Here is a 22,457-nt window from a genome sequence, read left to right as displayed (position 1 = left end):
CAGCCCTGAAGCACTTGTTTCTCTAATGCCCCGGTAGCTACAGCTCCGGGACAGTGCGCGGTGTTTCATCTGGGATTTCATGAAGAGGTACGAGGGGAAAGCATTTGTCACTAAACCAGTCCCGTCAGCAGACATGCGGCTAAAGCAGAGGCCACGTACTTGAGAAAAGCTGCGTTCAGAAGCAGCAGTTTCAGAGATACTATCACTACCAGAGCGCATCCCTCTCCTGGAGCTGGCAGGCTTTCTATAAATGGAGTCCCACCACATCAAAGGCACAGGGTCAGGAAATTGGATCGCTCTCCCCCAGCTGTAAATACGAATAGCAGGCTACAGGTCTGACTTGGTGAAAGATCAGCGTAACATCACAACCAGAAGAAAGCAAAGATAAAAGGCAAACAGTTCCAGCTAGAGACCTCTTTTCTGCTGACAGAGGTCAGCATCTGCTGACTGAAGGGCAGAAGAATAAAAGTCCAGCCTGGCCTGCAGGACAGGGAGCTGAAGGAACCAGCAGAAAGCCCTTGCTCTCTAAGCAAATGAGCAAACGTCCAGCATGGGCTAAACAAACCGTCAATGTCTGAAAGTGCTTTCCCAAGCTCAGGCAAGAGAACAGATTTAATAACCGTTCTGACTCCTCCCCATCGCACAGCAGAGCGCACTGTGATTTTGTTACACAGCTTATGGAAGTCATCACCGCAGATGAATTTGAAAGACAGCGACAGAGGCGTCTCACAAGGCTGACATGTAAGGAAAAAAAAGGAATTGGGCCTCTAAGTTTGCTAGTCCCATACTTACAGGTCCAGTAACATTGAAGGAAGCACCTCTGTAGAGCAAGCTGCACTTTAAAGCAAGACTAGAAGATAGTCACACACTGTTCCCCCTCCTCCTCTTAGCATCTTTAAAGGATTGCCTGAATACCAGCTCTCCAGTAATTTGCTCAACCTTACTGTATCAGTGCATTCTTCTCAAGTCATCAAAAAATTAGTAGTAAAAATACCAAGGCAATCATTAGAAAAGCCTTCCCAGAAATCCAGGTGCAAACGCCTCACCCTCCCCCAAACCCAAAGCTGAAATTACACAGAAATTATACTGACCACGAACACCAGAAAATGGCCACAGGTCGTCTTTAGCAGCAAAGCACACAATGCTTAGAAAGAGCAGAGCAAATATACTGCCTCTTGCAATTTCACCTAAGGTGAGACAGCTGTGACTAATGGAGCCAAACACACTGACAGGTGGTATTAGGTGAGAGCACTGATGGAACTGTGAAATCAGCTGTGGTCTTAATTAACTGCTTTCATCATCTTAATCAAGACCAGTTTACAAAGCAAAACAGGAGAAGGCTTTACTTTTAACCCAACCTATTTGTAAGTGTTTGAGGCCACATATAAAGCTGTTTGGTTAAAACCTTTGGACCATCTGTAAAAGTAGGGCTTGTAACCATGATGGTGTCAACAAGAACAAACAAACAAGCCTCTGCTCAAAAAACAAGGCCTGTATATAGAACAATTCTGCAGAAATGCCAGAGAACAGCCCCCACTTTTCTCCAAAGCAGGCTGCTTTGACTTGTTACAGTGGTCAGTAGTAGCCTGAGCCAGAGAGTGGGCAAGCTCAGTTCATGCAGCCTCTGCAGCCTGAACCAGGATGGGAGTGCAACGCGCTTACAGCAGGCTTTCACCAGGAGTCCTGCTCCCGCTGGAAGGAAACAGACATCTCAAAAATGTCTCCCTCATTTTCTTCTCTGTTAAAAGCACATCATTGTTAACCAAGATATAAGTGGGAAGTTCTTAATTCCATTTTCCAGTGCATAGAGTGGGAAGCATAAGTTTATATTAGTAAATGTACGCTCTGCATTCAGACTTTCCCGAGTTTAAACCAGAGACATTGAAAAGCAGATTTAGAGCACAAACAAGAAAAAGAAAACACCAGTCGTTTTACATGCAAAATGTAATTAGTTGATGCAACTCACTTCAGCCAAAATATAAGTGAGATTCAGGAAAGGATTAGACACTTACATGGATAATGAGAATATCCAGATCAACAAAAGAGAACAAAGTTTGCCTAATACAATCTCTTTTCTTAGAGCATAAACCGACCTCTGGCAGATGGATGTTGGAAAAGGCTCCTCGGGGCAGGCTGTCCCATAATTTCCTCCTTAATTTTACTGCACCCTCCTTTGAAGCTCTCTTGCATACAGGAAACTAGATTAAATATAGGATCAGTCTGGACTAGCAGTTCTCTGTTTGGAGTTGTGTATACAGGGAGCTTTGTTAAGGAATTCATGGACAGTGCACATTCCTCTCATCTTTAATAATGTGGTGGTTAAGAATATTGCTAGAAAACTAACATTGTATCTCAGCATTATAGCCACTGGGGAAGATGACTTGCAAGACATTTAATAATACAGAAAGTGGATGAAAGCCACACAGGGGGACAGTGCAAGCACTAATAATATTCACTAGATGAGTTTCGTAAAGCATAAATGCAAAAGCAACCAAAAGGAAATAAAATCAGTTTTGTACAGTCCGCTGAGAAACTTCAATGAATCACCAAAGACTGCAAGCCAGTCCAGACCAGGACTTGGTTCACTAGCATTTCAAAGTCAGAGACTCTTTGACACCGCGTAGGTCTAGGCAGGCTGCACAAACCATCATTTAAGCTCTCATCAGTGGTGAAACCACCAACCTTTTTGCTAGGTAGCCCTGAATGCAGAAGTCATGGCACGGCAGCCTTCCTGTCCTCTGGTAGCTCAAGTAAGCATCAGGTTTTGAGTTTGCTACATTCTTCTAGAGCTGAAGCTTTTAATAAGCAATAGAGATTCACGGGTTTAGATTCATGGTTTTACGTCCACTGATCTCAGGGCTGATCCCTGGAAGACCATGCATGCACTGAGAACATGCAGTTTACTAGAAACCTAGCTCCTAAACTTGTAATTGATGCCAGACTACATAGCTTCTCTGGCAGCTTGTTCTTTTAGTCACTCATCAGCTGAGGGCATATCCTTGTCTTCATCATCAAGCATATCTTTTAGCTGTTGACGAGCAAACTCCTCAAATACCAGCTCTGCTTCACTGAAATGGAAGAAACACAGTTCTTTCAAAATGATGTTAGCAGTTTTTTTATACCACCAGACTAACGAAAACATATAGGAGGAAGATGAGAAGCCCGGAGCAGATTCTGGTAATGTTTCCTTTGTCTTCAAAGGGATTTGGATCACATTCCCACAGGCACCATCTTCATTGGTGGTATTCTAGCTAGTATGAAAAGCAGTTGATTGAGCAAGTCAGGACACAAACTAAGGAGGTTTTAATCTGTACCAAATCATGTCCATTCCAGCTAAGTATTTATCAGCTAGCTAAATAGTATGCAGCCTGAAAGGGTCTTTGTCTAGAAATAAAATGTGAAACCTTTCATCCTTATTCCTTCTGTACTAAAATAAGGGCACATAGTCAAACCTATTGAACTTCTGAAACTTAGAGCTACAGAGCATCAGCTGACCACAGACACATCCCTCCCCCTCCAACTGTGAGGCAAAACATGTTGTCTTAAACTAGTTTCACATGGTCAGTCACCAATGTTCAACTGATAGCAGTAATTTTTCAAGCTGCAGTAACTTACTTTGGATTTAAGCTCATACTCTGTGAACCTTGTGGATTTTCAGACAATTTTGAGGGGTTTTCAAGAGTCAATGCACAACTGCAGCTAGAATTATTATTAATGAAATATTATTAGTGAATAGTGAAATATTATGAAAAGAAACTTACCCGCCCTTCCCTGCAGTCATCAGCATGCAGTAAAAGAGGAAAAAAGACACACCAATCGTTAGAACAGTGAATGCTAGGACCAGTAAAAAAATCGATAAACTGACAAGACCAAACAGTAACAAGCAGTAGGACTTGCAGCAATACAAGGAGAATTCCAGAAACTCTCAAAATGTGCGTACATGCACCTGATGAAGCAAAACTTGATATCCCGAGTGGAAAAGCACTCTAGCAACGTTGCCCAAGACATCAGAAGGGCTGAGAAACACAGATTTTCCCATTTACGCTTGCTCATGGTCACAGCTGTGAGAGACATCTGTGCACACACTTCTACTCAGAGATGACAGTGCTTGTGTGATATGATGTTAGTCTTAATTGGTCTGTCACTGTAATTTAAGTAGTCAGCTAACGAGAAGACGATGTTCTCGTTCAATAAACATGAAGGTATTAAAAATCAAACGAGGTCAGAATACAGAAGGGCCTAGGTGGTCTCTCATTAGATAGTTTATGCACTTGAGGCAATACTCCTGATTTCATCCTTGCCTAAATATAATCCTGAGTCCTTTGGCACTTGTGTTCTGTAATGGGATCTTTGCTAACCACACCGTAACAAATCCTGCTTGCTCACAGGATTCCTTGGAAGCTGTTTCAGCACAGCCTAAAATAAGCAGAACAGACTGTATTGCAGTGATGAAATGGGGGCAGGGATTTTTTTGTTCTCACAGTTACTTTAGGTTTAGCAAGTAACAGTCACTTCACTGGCTTACTTCTCATGAGTTTAAGTCAGTGAGCAAAGTGCACCTAGGCCATCATTCTACAGAAGTTGTCAGGGATCTGGGATGCTTCAGTGACTGCATAACTTGCTACCTGGAGAACTCCCACCCACAACACACACTGAAATCAAGGGCAACAAGTAGCAACTAGCACTGCTGGAAAAGTCAGCATTAAAATGTGTGCCAAATGGGGCCACTCTAGCCAAAATGCCTCAAAGGATGGATCATGTAAAGACATTCATGATGGTGTCTATCCAGACTCAAAAAGGATGATTTCCTCTACTCACAGAAGCTAAGATGAAGTCTGGAAAGTCTCAGATCATGCATGCTTGATTGGAATGGATTTTAAATGAAATATTTAGAACTTTGGAAATTTCCAACACATAATGCATCATTCTCATTTCAATTTTCCCCCAATTTTTATTCTTTAAATAGTCTGCTCTCTTTCCCCTCTCTGAAGTACATTCATTACTATGGGAACAGTGACATCAATGACGTGGGTGAAGCTGAGTGAGATACCCACCAATGAGGTTTGAAGCCAGTTTTACAAAATGGGTTGAGGGGGGGAAATAGGTATCGTTTCAGTTGGGCACATACTTTACCTGTCAGATAAGTGATTACAGAATCAATACATAGGTAGTATGGCAGCAGCGTAATGCTTATGCTATACCTCAGATGTACAATGACATTCAAAGATGCGCTACTTTGCATTCAGGCTGCTATACTACATCCCATATGCTTGTTAAATGGCTACATTTGCACCCTAGAAGGAGTTAGTCCCACTCCACATAGTTCTCTTGCTGTCTTGTGTCTTATTTAACATTATGATATTGAAAAATTCTCAGGAACCTGAAAGTGGGCAGACTTTTTCTTTTTCTAACTGGCATGCCAGCAATTGTTTTGAGGGTTGGGATAGGAGGGGGCTGTGTTCAAGGATCAATGAGGCTCCAGAATGTCATCATACTCTCTGCAGAGGGTTTTCTGTAAGCTTTTATTATGCAGCCACAGAAATGATTCCATATAATTAAAGTTGTGGCATATGGTAATTTTCATTATAAGCTTGCTTTTAACCTCTCTTAACTTTATGGGTGGGAAAAAAAAAATGGAGTAGGCTGTGTTATTTTTCAACACATTCAAGTGCTTTAAAAATTTACTAACTTCTGAAAGTTACAATACCAATACAGGGCAGGTATAGCTTTACTATTAAAGTGACAAAGCATTTATGGGTTTCTTGAAACCAGCCCCTTGGTGCAAGTTTAACAAGGGAGCAGATAAATGACCATTTGTTGAACAACAGCCAAAACAAAGGCCAGTGTCCAAGACATAGGCCTACAAAATGTAAAACATGAGGAGAAGGGCAGGAAAACCCCAGACCAAAGAACTCACACTGAGACCACAGCCTTGAGGAAAACCCAGCAGGAGCTTCTGGGCTAACTGCTGACTGGGAAAGGTCTTGGAAGCATAAAGAGACACAGCCCAGTTTGAATCTATCTTTAAAAGAAACAGATCTCTATACATTTTTGTCAACAGGCGGAAAAGACAGACTGCCAATGTGACAGGAGCTGCTTTGCCTAAAAATAACCGCCTGTGAACCACATGGGTCCAAAACCAGTTGCAAAACCAGCACACATGAAACATGCAAATGCTGGCCTACAAGGAGTCCAAGACAAGAAAGCTATAAATAAACACAGGAAAGGTAGCAAGCCGTTCCTATTCTGTCTCTTCCAGACACAGAAAAGAAAGATCAAGCAATCTGCAATAGCCATGCACTGACAGACCTGATTTCACTGAGTGATGAATGCTTCAAAGCTTGCTCACAGACAAATAAAAAGGGCAAAGCAATCTGCTGTGACATAAAGCACACAGCAGTTGACCACACTTGCCCCAGTTTGGCCCTAAAAAAATTAAACCATGTTCTTGAGAACGCTTATCTCTCTGAGGTTCTCTACACTCAAATCAGCCCTGCATGATTAAATATACTGATGCTACACGTTTTATCTACTTTTGCCGTAAATCACCTGGGCTAGAGAAGGAAAGAGGGTATTACTACACTGCAAGGAATAAATCATAATACATGGCATTTTTTAATCCCACTTCAGCTTTGACTCTGTAAAACGGTTGCTTTGACTTCTTTCTCTCAGCTGTTAAGATGAAGTGGCAGTCAAGTAAGCAGGGAGGTGCAATAGGCAAACTGGTTACTACTGAGTCATCAGTAAAAACAAAAGGGAACGGAAAAAGAAGATAAGGAGTGATCTCAAAATTCCCTGTGTATGCACCCCTGCCTACATCCACTGCAGAGGCTGCCGAACTAGCCAGCAAAGAAAAATTCCATCTTTGGGGGCTCTTGAGAGTCTAAACAGTTTGTTGAAGCTCCATCTCTGCAATTAAGTCTTGATTCGCTTGATTCCAAATCAGATGGTATTTCACTAATGAAACAGATTTTATTTCTCAGAGTTTATGAACTAAGTGGTAGATTAAAAATTTAAAAAGCATGAACTCATAATTGGGAAGAGTAATTAGGCACAGTGCATGGAAAACTACCAGCCAATAAAGACGGAAAGAGTTTTAGTTTACCAGCTTCATATGGGAGGCTGTTTTATGCCCTGTAATGAGCTCAGACACCACATTCCAGCACAGTTTTCATGTCAGCTATGCAGGCTTCAGAGGAATTTTCTGCTGTGTTACAGTATCTTTTTTTAAGAGAAAGCATTTATTTCTCAAGTTAACCATTTGTAGGGCTTTCCCATGGGATAAGCTCCTGAAACTACCTGTATTTTTTTCAATTTGTAGAAATTTGCAATTTCCATCTGTATAAAATACATGAACCATAGCTGTCTTCTGACAGCAAACTCCTAGAAGACTTTGATGTAGCAAACAATACGTGGGCTGTGCCTTTAGTAAGAGGATGTGTTGGGGGAAGCGATCTGAGAAATATTGCAGTTCTCCATTTCCCTCGTAAAGTCTTCTGCCCACATCCTTTTGAGTGTACTATATAAAGGAGTATATCAGGCATCCTTTGAAATTATCTTAGAAGGGAGAACTGACTGACTTCCATTTTATCTCATATTGCAAATGCTTCTGCCAGAATTATCTGCCTGAAGTGTAAGTAATAGAAAGGGGGTTACAGCATTTTAACATCAAAAAATGTCACGTAAAAAAAATTCACTCCATTCTAAAAACGCACAATTCTTTACAGTTGCCTAAGCCTTTGGGTGATCCTTGTTTGACGTTTTCAAGCTTTTCTCTGTAACCATGAAAGCTCCAGGTTTTGCAGCCCTCAGCCGCCCCCCAGAACCTCTGCCCTGCGAGGCTCCCCATGGGCACTAGATGTCCCTCACCAGCCACCGCTCCTGGAGCCACCAATGCCAGTCCCAGCCCCTCACCCAGGTCCTGGGCAGGGGGATTTGTGCAGGAAAGCCTGAGGGAAATGCTTCAGTATATACAAGCTACCCGAAGAGGCAAAAGACCCTTGCCAAAGCGGCTCTCCCACAGTGAGTCACCCATTTGAGATCATGATCAAGTGTGCAGCAATGTCAGGGTTTTGCTGGCAGAGCTTCACCGGCCTGCAGCATGAAAGGGAAACCTGCAGCATGGGCACAGCTATGCCAACAAAAACATTCGCTTCACAGCAGCTTCTCCAAGGTGATCCAACCTTTTTAGTCCTGTGGACCACCCCTGAGGACCTGATTTTCACCTTGCTGGACAGCTGGAGGCAGCTTTGGGCTGCATGCCGCTGTGGGGTGTCCTATGCTACTCTTCGGTTACATGGCTCTCCTCTTTGTGGCCACAGCAGAAAAGGGGTGAGAGGGGAATAGGCCTTATGGATTTGTCCTGAAGGTGCTTCCCAGGCTCACTGTGGCTCTGATGGGGTGTAACATGCACAAAAAACTTCTCCTATGAGCATGTTCTGTGTCTGTGCTAAGAGGCTATGCTGACACAGCTCATAGCAGGGGTTTTCCCAGTGAAAAGGAGTTTCCTATAGTGCAATTCTTACAGGAGCGAAGAAACCTACCTCCACCCACGCCAGCACATCCATAATTAGCAAACACTGATTCCCAACCAGAGCAACTGAGTGTGGAGTGGGATCACCAGTCTCTCTTCTCATCACTCACACTTGATTCCTCCAGCAATTTTGCACAATAAGACTCAAGTCACCCCTTTCTAATGCTTCCAGTACAGAACAAAGCACCTATCTCAGGATAACTCTTCACGGGTTCCACCATCATCTTCCAGTGGTCATGTTCTCAGAAACAGTAGCTTTAGGTAAGTTTGGGCTCAAAGAAAAAAGAAAAAAAGAAAAGCAACACAGAAACAGCCATGGGTTTTTGTTTGAAACCCATGCAACTCTGTCCAAATATAGAGGGTAGGACAAGATGACTCATCTATAACAGCCCAACACTGAAAGGCTGGCATAATGTTTTGTGTTCAGTAGCTGCTTCGCATGCTGTACAGGAGCTTCTGGTTTAGTGCAAGCACCTTGCGGTTTCTGCATGTTCACCATTAGAGAACAGGGCCAGTCAGGGCCTGAGGAAGTGGGAGGAGAACACAGATGCTCAAGACAGCCTGCAGTTTTGGCATCTGATCCCAATTCTCAACATGCTCCTTATGCTGATTTAAAGTTCCCACACTTCCATTTACTGACCTGACTCTGCAAAGACGTTCCTCTCAGATACCCACTGAACATAAAGGCCACATCACAGACACTGTGGCCAATGCCACATCAAGATAACAGGGACTCTAAAATCACAAACAGTTTTATCACCTCTTAACTTTGCTGGAAAGATTTTATTTTTTACAGTGTTCATGTGTCTTAGGTGTTTTCTGTGACAGATTCTTGTTTGCTGTATTAGAGTCTGGCTAGGAATTGCGGACAGCTTCGTTCAGAAAATTTTGCACAGTAGTCATGAGATTCAACTGTGCAGTGCTTCCTCAAGCCCCTCTGCTTTGAGTTGTGATTCCACAGATGAAAGATAAAAAAGGAACATGGCCCACTTCCACCTTCTCCCATCTTAGCATTCCTCCTCCTTGCTATTTTGTGCCTTGAGGTTGAGATATACACATATACACATGCAGATACATATACACACACAGAGAGCAGTCCCCATAGAGCCTTGCAGACTCTAAAGCCTTCCTATAGAACAAATCACTATAAGCCTTGCAATGGTAAGATTTCACCTGAGTCTGTTAACGGAGAAAGGCAAAAACCAGGCATAACTGACCTGATAGGTTCTTTTCGTCAGGTTTGGGGTGCATGAGACGAAATGGCAGCTCTGTGCCCACTTCACTTTGGGGAGAAAAGAGAATGCATCAGATTCACAGCTCCATTCATCCTGGTTCAGTCCCCACCTCAGGCCAGCCCAAGCCCTGAACTCCAGCTTCAGCCATTCTTCCACCTTTTTCTAATCATAATTTTCCCCTCAAAAAGAGTTAAACTCTCGATTTCTGAGAGATAAACCAGGTTTATTATGTGTTGAATGTACTTGCATGTACATAAAGTCAAAGATATTTTTGTAATTGCTTCATTTTCACAGCTGAATGCACAGGCTTCTTACATCTATCAGCTTAAGGGATAGTTATTTTTTTTAGGGAGGCAGGAAAGGGAATAGGAAAGAGTGTAAAAAAGGCGAATTAACAACTATGACTGCATGATCTGAAAAGGAAAATGACATTTACCTGGAGGTGAGGTCTCCCAGCATGCTACAGAAGAAAACAAGCAGAAAAACAAGCATATTTAGTGCCTTTCCATTCCGATGCTCTACCAAATGCTGTTTTAGTGTTGGACTACTGAAATCACCTTCCTCATATACTCTTCTCTACTTGACACAAAGCATAACATCCAAATAAACTTGTTTTTAAAAAAGGTAATTTTCATTTTTCATGTCCTTTCCATGGAGAAAGAGTCTAAATTTTGGAACTCCTGACCAGGTGTTGGGCATGGCTACTTTTCTGAGAGCCAAAGGGCAACAGCAACCACAGGACCACAGAAGGCAGCAATCATTTTATCACACTTTAGGCAAATCATTGACTCATTTTTATACTAGAAAGAAGGGTAGATAAATGAAATACAAAAGTAAACAGTGACTATCATCAACTGAGAGCTACTATCCTTGTCCTCTTTTGCACTGTATGCTGGGAACTAGCTCATATTGATAACATCAGCTTCTCCCAGAAAGCTGGCTCAGTACAGAACCTGAGCTACAGTATTTATGACTCTCAGGCAGATGTCTCTACCTTCTGCTCTGGAAGAACAAGAACACCAACATAAAAGCTCACACAAAGTTTCACTTCAGTTCTCACAAAATAAGTTATGGCTTTGAAACAAAAAATTGCAATGCAAACCAGAGGTTCATACTTCAGCCATAAAGTCATATGGCATATAAGGAAGGTAGTCCAACTCCTCTGGCTCAGGATAAGTTCTTCGAATAGGCCAAGATTGATTTCCAGGCAACTCATGCTTTAGAGGGAGCCTGATGTCCTACAATATGTGACTTTTCTCTCGGGGTGGACTGTCCGGCCCTCTCCTCCCTTGTCAATGAAGTACACACACTCCCCTCTTTTAACTCTATGCAAATGTAACAAAAAAAGTCTGCTACTCTTACCCTGGAACAGTGAGCTTCACTTTGATCCTGTAGGAAACCAGAATCCCCATCACTGTTTTGTCTATTCCATCCTTAATACTACCAGAGAAAACAGACAGCAGAGTTAGGTGGTGCAGCAACATAGCAACAATACACGGCTGGAGCAAGAACTAGGTGACCATCCCATTCTCCTGAGTGTGATAGAGCAGACAAGCCTCAGGGAGAGCTAATACCTCTCCAGAGCTGTAATCACTATTTATCCTGAATGAATACGATAGGGTAAGCAATGCAACTTGGATGCACCCATCTGGACACACATTTACAGGTACAAACTCCTGATAAAAGTGTCTCCTCCATCCTCCCCTCTTCTTTATAACCCTCTACTACCTGGGATCATTTAAAACTCTACTCACATAGTACTAGAAGCCAAGTTGGTGTCCTCATCCTTTAGCCTTCCATCCAGAGCTATTTCCCGTGTCTCCCGGTTATTTGCTAGCAAGGGCAAAAGTGTCAGTGTCTTGGTCAGGCTGCTGTTTGGCTGCACCTTTTCTCTGAAAATAAGAAGGTGAGAGGAGGAAAGTGATACACTCTGATTTCTGTTACACACACAAACCAAGATAATTCAAAACAGATTACAAAGACATCCAAAAGGGGTGGAATTTATCTGTTCAAATTTAGTTGTCTCCAGTGAAGAAGTATACATCTAAACCAGTAAAAAAATTCCCTTTATAATCAGCAGAGAGGAACAAGCACTTGTAGAAAATCATTAATTTCACATGAAGGCAGACCTCTAAAGTAGGTCAAAACCATGCTGCAGACCTCCAAATTTGGACAAAATGAATCCTAGCTGAGAAGACCAATACTCAATGGAAAACATGTCCCTAAGCTACAAAGCAAAACACCAGAAGAATATAAAGCATCTGGGTGTGTCCAACCCTCTTCACAAAGTTCAACGCTAGACTGCCAACGCAGTGCAAAAGAGCAAGCGGTTCTCCACAGTGTCAATAGGCTCAAGTTTTCATGGGCTTTCTAATGCCAGAAGAAGCCAAAGGAAAATGTGTGAAGACAACTGACCTCAAGCTAGAGCATCCATGACTTCCACTCAAACAGCAGCATCTTTCAGAAAAATGTTGCATCTCTATTTAAAGATTTCAAGTAATGGGCAGCCTTCCGCTGCCCCTGCTAAGTTTTTCTAACAGGCAACTACTTTTCAAACCTCTTCTGCAACCTCCCCATTCTCTGAAAAAATGTGCAGGATCTGTGCTGGCCATGTGAAAAAGAGACAAGCTGCACCCAGAGACTACGGGTGGTGTGGGACACACACACACAAAATAAGAGGAGAGAGCACTGTAACAGCAAGCAGCTGCTAGACTATAGCTAAGAGTATCTCCCATTACTGAGGAGGGTAATTAAAAGGGTGTGAAGGAGCAAGAAGGGATAAGCAGAGCATTTACTCACTGTGCTTCCTCAGCAGCTACCACTTTTGTATAGTAGTCACTGGAGTACAAAACCACATTGGCAACCTGCTCCACTGAAAAGGGAGAAAGCAATCAGTTGTGCATACACATCAGAAACAACACAGCTGCCACCACCCAGTCTCAGGAATGGACAACATGAGGACAGCAGGAAAACCCATCCATTTAGAGCCTGAAGGGACCACCAGCTCAGACAGCATGACATGGATAGAGACCAACAGCACACAAATGGCCAAAGTCTATCTTCCCTGAAAGGCACCCAGCCTTGATTTGGAGATGACAAAAAGTCAATAACGCACAGTTTCCCTTGGGAGCCTGCTCTTTCCAGTGTGTCCACGTTTATCTCTGGTCTCTGGTATCTCCTGAGTATGCCCATGCATTTGCATTCAGGAGACACCCTCACCAAGCAGACTGCAGACAAGAGCCCGTGATAACAAATGGCTTATATTCTCCAATCAAACACCAAAAAAACCATAAGGTAGTTCTGAAACACTGATGAGAGAATCTGGGGACCAGCAAGTTCTTTTTAAGCCTGACAGAAGCACATCAGCCTAAAAATATTTGGGAATCACTAGACAGGGCATCCAAGACCAGCACTGACCATCTTTCTCTGCCACAGAGTTTTGCAAAAAACCTCCTCAATTTTGTTCCCTCCCTGTCTTCTCTTCTGTTTCTCATAGAATGGTTTGGGTTGGAAGGGACCTTAAAGATCACCCAGTCCCAACCCCCTGCCATGGGCAGGGACACCTTCCACTAGCCCAGGTTGCCCAAAGCCCCATCCAACCTGGTCTTGAACCCTTCCAGGGAGGGGGCAGCCACAGCTTCTCTGGGCAACCTGTGTCAGTGTCTCACCACCCTCACAGGGAAGAATTTTTTCCTTATATCTAATCTAAATCTGCCCTCTGTCAGTTTAAAGCCATTACCCCTTTTCCTATCACCACATGTCCTTGTAAAAGTTCCTCCAGCTTTCCTGTAGGCCCTCTTCAGGTACTGGAAGGCTGTGGCTTTGTCTCTCAGAGACAAAGCAATCCTTCATCTTTCACAGGTCCAAGTGCAATGAGGCTTATGGGATGAAAACAGGCAGTGCCACAAGTAAAACACAGGCACAATACTGAAACTCCTCTCAGCCCCTGCCCTCAGCTTCCTCAGGAGGAATTACACCATCACTGGCAGAGAGGCTGTTTCACCCATTGCCAGATGTTTCTCAAACCCCAGGCAAAATTGTATGCAACCTAGGCACATTCACAGTTAGCAGGAGCATGACATTGACAGGGGAGCCCTTCCCACTGGCCTCACAAAAGAGGTGGATTTTTCTCCACAGCACCTGCCTTGCCCGCTGCAGGTGCCAGACACTTTCTCTTTACTAGAGGAGCCATACTGGTGCCTGAAATTAAGCCATATGAGTAACCATGAGAGTCAGGAAAAAAGCTGCAGTGTTTGATGAAACTGCAAAGAAACAGCAACAGACAGGTTGGAGGGACAAATTCCTGACTTGTCCCAGACTGCCTGCTTAAGCTGTTGCAAGCACTAAATTCTGGCTCTGCTGCAGTCCTCTCACCATTCAGTCTTCTTGCCGTCAAAGAATCCCAAGTAACAGTAAAAACATACCCTGGACTTTGATCTTCTTCACTGTTTTGTCTGTGCTGTTGTTGATGGTGATAGTGACCGGAATGGGCTCGCCATGGTAGTACACCTAGAAGGAATTCAATGCTCAGAAATCCAGCCAGGAGGCTTCTCTCAAGCCCTAAACCCCTCTAGTCCCCCCAGATTAAATCTCCTCACAGAGGCCAGATAAAGCAAGATGACCCTTTCCAACAATTCACAACCCTTCCTTCAATGACTGACTTAGCCTCAAATGTGTCTGGTAATGTGGTCTCAGACTCCCCTAACAGTAGCTACTGACATAAATTACATTAGAGCCCCTGAGTGCTGGGACAAGTCAGTCTCAGCTGAGATCATCCAAGTAACACACAAAAGTAGCTGCTTTGAGAATCAAAATGCATATTGGCATGCCAATACTATGATGTTCACAGCCCCGGGGCAAACTCCTCACCTCTTTACTGAGGCAGGCTTTCAAGTGCAATGGCTTGTTGGACATGAAGAACTGCCAGGTGGTCTCTGTACAAGGTTGGGGTCCTGGCTTTTCCGGAGCATACTGCACCTTACGGATCAGCAAACGTGTAGTGTCCCTGGGAAGCAGCAGAGGACAACACGGTGGTACTTTGTGCTTGGCAGAGGCAGGAGTTCTGCATTCACATGTACTTACACCCAAGAAGCCCACTGACAAGTAGGACAAAGCTGAACAAGCAGCCAAGGTGCATTACTGGACCACCCACCCCTTTTAAGAAGGGCAAAGCTGAAGACAGACAGACACATGCAGTCTGTTACCTCTTATGAATTTTCTCGTCCACATTATCTGTTGAGAAAGCTTTCACCTCAAAGTCCACCCCACAGGTCTGCCAGAGAGAGAAGACAGCTGTGAAATCAGTGTCAGAAGCCAAGAACATCCGCAGATGTTTAAATGTCTTTCTGCACACCAGAAATTGTCAGATTCCTGCCAACTGCAAATTCTTCTGGCCTCCTACCATTGTAATAGAGATCCTTGCCAACTGGTGTGGCAGCATCCACCAGTTCTGTGCTGCTCCTGATAAATGAGGCTTAATTCCCAGCCTTTGACAGGTGACATCCCTACTCCTAATAGGCTTTCCGTGAGCGCAGTGCTGCAGAGGTCACAGCATGCTGTGGGTTATAAGACTGCCCAGCCTGAAAGGCTCTCCAAGCCACCTTGGGTTTCTGAACTGAATTTCTGAACTGGCTTTGTAATGTCAATTTGAAGGTCAATCTTCTTCCTTCCCAACGTCTAAGGAGTGGGAGTGATCAGGCCAAGCTGAGCTTTGCATTAACAGGTTCATACCACCATGGGACATCTGTGTGAGTCCCAGATAACTCTCTACAGAGCAATATGGGAATTTTTGCTAAAATATCATTCCTTGGCAAAAACCACAGCTTACCCCTGTTGCACTGGATTCTACAACCTGCATCCCACCTTGCCTGGCTGTTAGTCTAGCTGTGCTGTTCAGAGAAGCGTCCAGTTAAGTATAAAAGGAATATTTTAAATGGTGTCAGAAACCTTGCAGAACATCTCATTATCTGGTGACTTTTACTCCAGGGTTTTTATTTTGTTTACACACATGTGCAAGCCAGCCCTTCTCTGCATTTGTTTTAATTCAGAAGCAGGTCTTAACACACGCTATTTATAGCAATCTATGAGATTTTAGGCACTCAGTCTCCTTTTCTCTCACGTAGCCTGACAGCTACAATCATTTTATGTGCAGCCAACCCACAAATCATGTGGTACCCTTAAGGAAACTACAAGCATTGCAGATTTAGTAGTCTTGCTGCTATTTGACTAGATTCCCTTTCTTATTCTGTGGATTTAAATTCCAAATCTGTGACACACACTTGTAGCTCTTAAGTCAGGTTGACATCTGTAGCATAGCACAGCAAAGTCCAGTATCAGCTTATTCTTTCTATTCTCAAGCTAGACAAATAAATTCACATGACTTTTTCCATCTGACTTGCCTCAACCATGATACACACAAGTGTCCCATTGGTCTCACCTTGTCAACATCACGAGGTGAAGGCTGCAGAGAGACTGAACAAGGCAGGTAATCTGGAAACTGTGGGAGGAAGAAGAGAAAAACACCCCAAAGCAGTATTACACAGATACTCTAGCTAACGTATTGCTCACAAAAGGTACAAAGCAATCCTGGAGACAACAGGTCACTCGCTGTAATGCAGTAACCCTTTGAAGTTCTGGCTAAGATAGGGGCCTTAATATACTGGGTCTTATCTTGCCTTGTATGAACAAGTTCCTCTCTTCCAAAAATACTTTAATAGCCAAGAAAAAACCAAAAAGATAGAAAAAGTAAAGAAAGTCCAGGCACATGAAACACCTCGTCTAAAAATCAAACAGAGCCCTAGAGGCACAGCCTAGAGTAGAAGCTGCAACATCTAGCTCCTGATCCAAGATAATCAATACAGCTCACAGCAGTGCTACTCACTGTTCACAGAGGCTTGAAGCTTGAGCAAAGTGTCTCTGTGTCAGAAACACAACTAAGGCCATGAATACCAGTCAGCCACCAGCCAGTATCCATTCACTCCTGGCCTGGGCAGGGATGGCAGCTCCAGAAATCAGCTGGGAAGGCTGCAGAGTAGCTCATGGAGACTCAGTGCTAACACCGCATTAGAGACTCCAGCAGTCTGAAGATCACCAGGTTGTATCTGAGTGGTTAATAACATTATGGCTGGTACCAACCCATTTAGCAGAATCATTCAAAGACTTATTTGTTGCTGTATCAGAGCATGTGGTTTTCAAACCTGGATCTTCCTGGGGAATGCTAAGGCAGACATGTCACTGACAGTACTGGAAGCATATCCTGTCAGAATCAGAATTTGGCAATGAGCTATTATTTGTTGACAACATCTGGTAAAGAGCTTTTCATCCGCTTGTTTGATCCATAACATTTTTAGAGAGAAAGGATTTGGCACTTCCTCTGTGAGCACCGAGAAAGGATTTGGCACTTCCTCTGTGAGCACTGGAGCAATAGCATAAAGTATTCCAGCCCCCCAGGAATGGGGAAGACAAGGATATATAGGGCTGTTGCTAGCATAAAGACACTGCATTTTTCTTTGCCTTTTCAAGGAAAACACTTTTCACATGCAGTTAGGGTCATCTTGCACTTTACCACTTAGGACGTTAAGAAAAAAAAAAATTGGTACACTGCCTGTCACTCAAAATTGGAAGTTTGCATAACATGAATTCACTATTAATCCCTGTGTTCAGCCCATCACCGGGTCTCAGCAGTCTGGTAATAACAGACAAGGAGAAGAGGGTCAGAGGCTCTCATTAGATACTTACTGTAAAGAAAAAGGGATAAGCATTTTTCCCTAGCTTCTTTATCAGAGATTCCTGCAAGTGGGAGAGAGACTCTGGCTTGTCAGCAGGTGGGTACACTTGGACCCTAGAGAAGAACAGGTCCCGTCGGAAGGTGAGGCCAATCACATCAATGTCTTCCCGGCCATAGCGGAAAGCACAGGTCAGGGACACATATACTGCAAAGAAGCACACGATAGGTAAGGCATGCAGCAGGCTAACAATGCAGCCAGGGTGGGGTGTAAAATCTTTCTGCACTACAGAGTCAGAGAAACCCATTTCAACACTGTTGTATAACCCAGTAAGTAGTCATACCATGTTAGAACATACATTATGTTGAATAAGAAGCCCATTCACTGGGGAAGAGAGTTACATTTGTACCCTTAAAACAATGAAAAGGTTCTATTTCAGCATCTCACTTTAAAAGAGGACTAACAATCTCTGAAACATATGTTGTATAAAATATCAAACCTTTTTTCTCCTTGATAATTGCAGGATCCACCAATACAACACCATCTGAAAAAAAGGAAAAAAAAAGATTAACAGGGGATAATCAGGGTTGCAAGAGCAGGAAGGGCAGCGCATATCCTTGTGGACTTACCTACAGGTTCCACATTCCCTGTGTTGTCAATAAAGTCTCGCTTTCCCAGGTAGATGGTCAGCTGTAGGGAGAACAAAGTGTTGATGGTTGTGTGGTTGTGTGTTGGGGGCTGGGGGGAGACACACAGTGGAGAGCTATAAATCTTGTAGAGATCAGAACAATTCCATTTTAAATGGATTTCTTTTTACCCAGCAAACATGCAGTCCCCACTAGACTCAACAGGATTATTCACATGCTTCAGGACATCAGAATTGAAGACCTGATGTAGACCAACTCCCAAAAATACAACATAAATACTTGCGCATGGGACAAAGAACTATAGATTTAAAGATTGTTGGTGCCATCAGGTTGGAAAGACAATGAATCAGCTTTGTTTTAAACATTTACCAGCAGGAGTACAACCCAGGAGGAGTGAGAGGCGAGTTGCCTTCCTCTTGTATTATAATACATGAGAAGCTCGCCCTATAAACTCTGTTTACATCATCTCAAACTTAGCGCTAAATACAGATCATGGTCCTTCTTCAGAAAAAAAAAAGGGGGGGGGGGGGACAGGAAAGAGCTTTCTACCAAGTCTCCAGTCTGACTACAAGTAAAACTCATACCTATATAAACCCATTGTTGTGGTACTTACAGCTTTGTCACGGGTGCTTTTTTTGAAGACAACTGTCTTTTGAGACTCAGGGCAGCTCATGGTCAAAGATGGGTATGTGACTGTGGATGAAGGAAGCTTTTCTTCCCCAAAATGTCCTGGGAAAGAGGGAAGAAAAAAATAGGTGGATGACATAAAAGAGGAATTATATTTGGTGGGTAAAGCACTCTCCTCCCATGTATAGTTTACCAAAGACTATTTCAATAGATACTCAGGTGCAGCACAGGAGGTGGGTTTCTTTTAATTTTATCAATTCCTCATAAAAAATAACCCCCAAAACATAAAAACGTCAATCCAAAAACAGCTCTTCAGAAACATTACAGAAGACCAAGAACTCTTTTTCATTCATATTAAAAAATTCGTAGACTAATAGAAAAATCTGGAGAGGAAGGGGTAGCCTGGCCTTTGCAGGGAGGTTTGTAGAGAATAATTTTGTGAAGAAGTCTATAAGAGCCCAGAAAAAGGTAATCTGATCAACAGAAGGTACTTCGATTTTCAAAAGGTACCTCAAGATTTGTCATCAGAGGCTCTAAAATGTCATGAGATAAGAAGGAAGATCATTGCACTCATTAACAATGGGATAAAATATAGGAAATAAAGAATGTCAATACTATGTGTTTTGGATACTTTCAGGGTTTGGATTATTTTGGGGAGTTCTGTTTGGGTTTGGTTTGGTTTTTTACCACCGCAAGTATACAACAGTGCAGTGTTATCTGTCCTGGGACATTTGCTATTGAGCATATCCTTGAATGAATGGAAAGAAGCCTAGATAAGGAGTGAATAGCCTGCCCACAGACACAAAGCTATTCCAGATTCCCCAAAATAAAGCTGTCTGTGTTAAGCTGGAGGAGTGCTTCATGACGCAGACTGGATAGGTGATGAAATACCATATATTCTATAGCACTAAGTGAAAAGTATTGCACTCAAAGAAAATACAACTATAGTCTGACATGCAGGTATACTCAGTAACACTTAAGAAGAATGTCTTGACATAAGCAGAGAAGTTATTAGGAAATAAACCAAGAATACCACAGAGAATGCCATTTATACCATTTCAGAACCCCCTACATATCTGCATATGGGATATCTCATGCTCAGTCTAAGACCTAGAAAGGTGGTATGTACTGGTAAGGAGTCAGACCAAACCCAAAATGAGAACTCATCTGTCCTACTGTATTTTCCTAAGTCAGAATCAAATGCAACCCGTTACTTGCAGGGTATCACTGAACTCAAAACAGAAAGGACCTCAAGAACATAACAGTCCAGCTACCTGCCCAGAAATGTAACAGGTATAACCAGGGATTGTGAACAGCTTGTACCCAAGGGAAAAACTGATGGAATAAGATTCTTCAGAGGAAAAAAAAAAAAAAGGACTGAAAGGACACAAGAGATATCTAGAAAGAGGTGTCCAGAAAAGCTGAGCGGTACAAAGCGGAGAGAGATTAGTTTTTCACTTTGTTGTAAGTCATAAAATAGCAGCATCCAGTTAAGTGGTCAGCCAGCAAATTCAAAATAAAATGAAGCGCAGCACTTCCCCACGTAACACAAGATTCGAGAGTGCACATGTGTTGCTGCAGAAGGCTCTGGAAATCACCAATATGAATTGATTCACAGGATTAGATGAGTTCACAGAGAAAAGGCTTTGTTGGACAGGATGATCCAGACGCAACCTTAACCCCGTAGGGCTCTGAAGCCGAGGAGCAGCATCAGGAAAGGACGATGCTACATGTGCCTTACTCTTACAGTTCCCCCTATTGGGCCTGTAAGAATGAGTGTGCTGTGTTCAACAGACCATCGGTCTGACAGTGTATGACTGTCCTTGCAGTTTGCTTCCGCTCTATTGTTCTGGTTTTTTTCCCATTATAAAACTGTTTCAAGAGTAGAAAATGTTTCTAGGGCCTATGAGCACACAACAAACTATAGAAAAACGAGAAATTTCCCTTCTTAGAGAGCTGGAAAAAATGTAAGTAGAGATTAGAAACACGACTTTACACGTTTAAGAATTTCTATTTTTATGAAGCATAGATAGGTTTTTTAAGTCCAGAATGGTATTTGCTGCTCAAAAGACACCCTACTCATGCTGTAGACCCAAATAAACAAATGAGCAAATAGCATTAAATACCTTGCTGTGTTCCAAATGCCACAGGAGCTGCCACAGGAAGAAGACGTGAACTCCTTTGCTGAAGAAAGATGAATTTTCCACGCAGCTACGTCCTATGCTTCTTCGCATCTACCAGGAGGAATCACTACCCTCTTAGCAAACAAGGAAGACAATTTGTAGGGGATTTGAAAGCGCGTCTCCAGTTGCGTCCATCCAGGATTTCAAGAATTAATCCCCCTCCAAGAGCAAATATTGTACCTGGGCTAAGATTCAACTGGAAAGTGGTTAAGTCAGCAACATAAAGCATTACCTAAGGAAGCTCAGATCGTCAGTGAAGAGGTCTACAATGTCATACTCACATGCTTTGTAAAGACCAGACTTACATAGAACAGGATGGTTACTGAAAGCAGCTTTATTCTAAAGCTCTTTCTCTGTCTTCTCCCAGGGTTGCAAGCCATCCAGCCTGATAAGAAGCTGAACAGACATGAGCCATTTATGAAAAGGGAGTTTATAAAACACCAAACCAAGTCTCTATAAATAGATGCCATTATAAAGGACTACCAAACATTGAGAACAACATATTATTGCCATAATCACTAAGCAGTTTATCTGTTATTGCTCCACCAACATCCCATTGGCATGCTGATGCAAAACAGTATGTTGCTAGCCAGTACAGCTCCCCTCCTTAATTTACTTCTAGAGTGAGGCACAACATCCAAGATGCAAGACACATGAAGAGATTTCAATTAGTTTAGCTTTTCTGCTCGCAAATGTCCCAAGAATAGCTTCCCCTGCTCCCCTCCCCCCTTTGGTCTTGAAATTATGCACAACAACATGTAATTTTTGGCTTGCAAGCTGCATAAACAGCTGTAGCTTTCCTCTGGGCTGCATCTGTTAGTTTGATTAGAAAGGTCATGTGATATCCTCTCCACTTGCCAGCCTGAACAGCCCCCTCCATCTCAGGCAATCTTGCAGTGACAAATCAAGCTTGCTTTTTGCAAACAATCACCAACATTTGCCTGAATATAGTGGCCTGGGTACACAAATCATTGCAAAAAATGAACACAGAACCAGTGTTCCTCAGCTCTTTCAGTGTTTTCCAAATTCCAGAAACATTTTATTAACCGGAGGTGGATTATTTGGAGAGCTTAATCACTACTCTGTTTAATCAAGTCTGGCAAACACAAACCAGCCAGTCCTAAAACACGGAAATTCACATATGTGTTGCTGAAAGGAAATCCAGATCCCGGTTGTAGAAAGTAGGGAAGAGACTCCAGAAATTAACCCACAAAATCAACACATTCTATTCTGTCACACAAGAGCAAAAAGGGGAAAGCTAATATCATTAAAAGTTTGTGGTGCTGCCGCTGCAGGAGTATTCGTCCTTCAGGAGAGGAATGAGCATTCCTGTTACACCTGCTACTCCTCTGAGGGGCTGGTGGGTTGTGCAAACACCTGCAGGGGAGCTTGGAAGTGGCTTCTCCATAACATATGCTTCCTAACACACCCTAATGTCTGGAGAAAGATGCCCACCCCACCCCCAAAACCACCTGAAGGGCAGCTCCACCTTCAGCAGAGGAACAGCA

General features: G+C 43.0%; 2 protein-coding genes across 4 annotated transcripts in view; both read right to left on the bottom strand.

Moving 5' to 3' along the window:
• Nucleotides 1–10,217, bottom strand: part of DGKD (diacylglycerol kinase delta) — a 71,932-nt gene extending 61,715 nt beyond the window's left edge. Inside the window, exons 1-2 of the mRNA XM_074833532.1 lie at nt 10,205–10,217; nt 9,751–9,815 (exon numbers count right to left, since the gene is read on the bottom strand). The gene's annotated coding sequence lies outside the window, so the exon portion shown is untranslated. The remainder of the gene's footprint in view (nt 1–9,750; nt 9,816–10,204) is intronic.
• On the bottom strand, nt 1,927–21,227 carry SAG (S-antigen visual arrestin). 3 transcript variants are annotated; one of them, XM_074833555.1, is made up of 16 exons: nt 20,893–21,202; nt 18,753–18,868; nt 18,122–18,182; nt 17,992–18,036; nt 17,506–17,699; nt 16,205–16,264; nt 14,973–15,040; nt 14,638–14,773; nt 14,193–14,277; nt 12,568–12,640; nt 11,523–11,660; nt 11,131–11,208; nt 10,205–10,228; nt 9,751–9,815; nt 3,762–3,771; nt 1,927–3,068 (listed from the first exon to the last, which is right to left on the bottom strand). In XM_074833555.1, the coding sequence occupies exons 2-16, from the start codon at nt 18,810–18,812 to the stop codon at nt 2,975–2,977; spliced, it is 1,191 nt and encodes a 396-aa protein (XP_074689656.1). In that variant the 5' UTR covers nt 18,813–18,868; nt 20,893–21,202; the 3' UTR covers nt 1,927–2,974. The 3 variants fall into 3 exon arrangements, with proteins under 3 accessions (XP_074689656.1, XP_074689655.1, XP_074689657.1); XM_074833554.1 differs by lacking the exon at nt 3,762–3,771 and having other exon boundaries at nt 1,927–3,247; nt 9,737–9,815; nt 20,893–21,227; XM_074833556.1 differs by lacking the exons at nt 1,927–3,068; nt 3,762–3,771 and adding an exon at nt 9,545–9,570 and having other exon boundaries at nt 20,893–21,193.
• Nucleotides 21,228–22,457: the final 1,230 nt, after the last annotated feature.

This window comes from Strix aluco, chromosome 9, assembly GCF_031877795.1.
Source record: "Strix aluco isolate bStrAlu1 chromosome 9, bStrAlu1.hap1, whole genome shotgun sequence".
NCBI classification, from domain to species: domain Eukaryota; kingdom Metazoa; phylum Chordata; class Aves; order Strigiformes; family Strigidae; genus Strix; species Strix aluco.
Note: the sequence above shows the minus strand (reverse complement) of the source record. Positions and strands in the feature narration are given on the sequence as shown.

Excerpts from the sequence above, each read along its gene's own strand:
- SAG (XM_074833554.1), bottom strand. The coding sequence starts at position 18,812 with ATGAGCTGCCCTGAGTCTCAAAAGACAGTTGTCTTCAAAAAAAGCACC. Across the intron at positions 18,037-18,121 it reads AGGGAATGTGGAACCTGTAG|ATGGTGTTGTATTGGTGGAT; the intron begins GTAAGTCCACAA and ends CCTTTTTTTCAG. Across the intron at positions 16,265-17,505 it reads CTTATCCCTTTTTCTTTACA|TTTCCAGATTACCTGCCTTG; the intron begins GTAAGTATCTAA and ends TTCCTCCCACAG.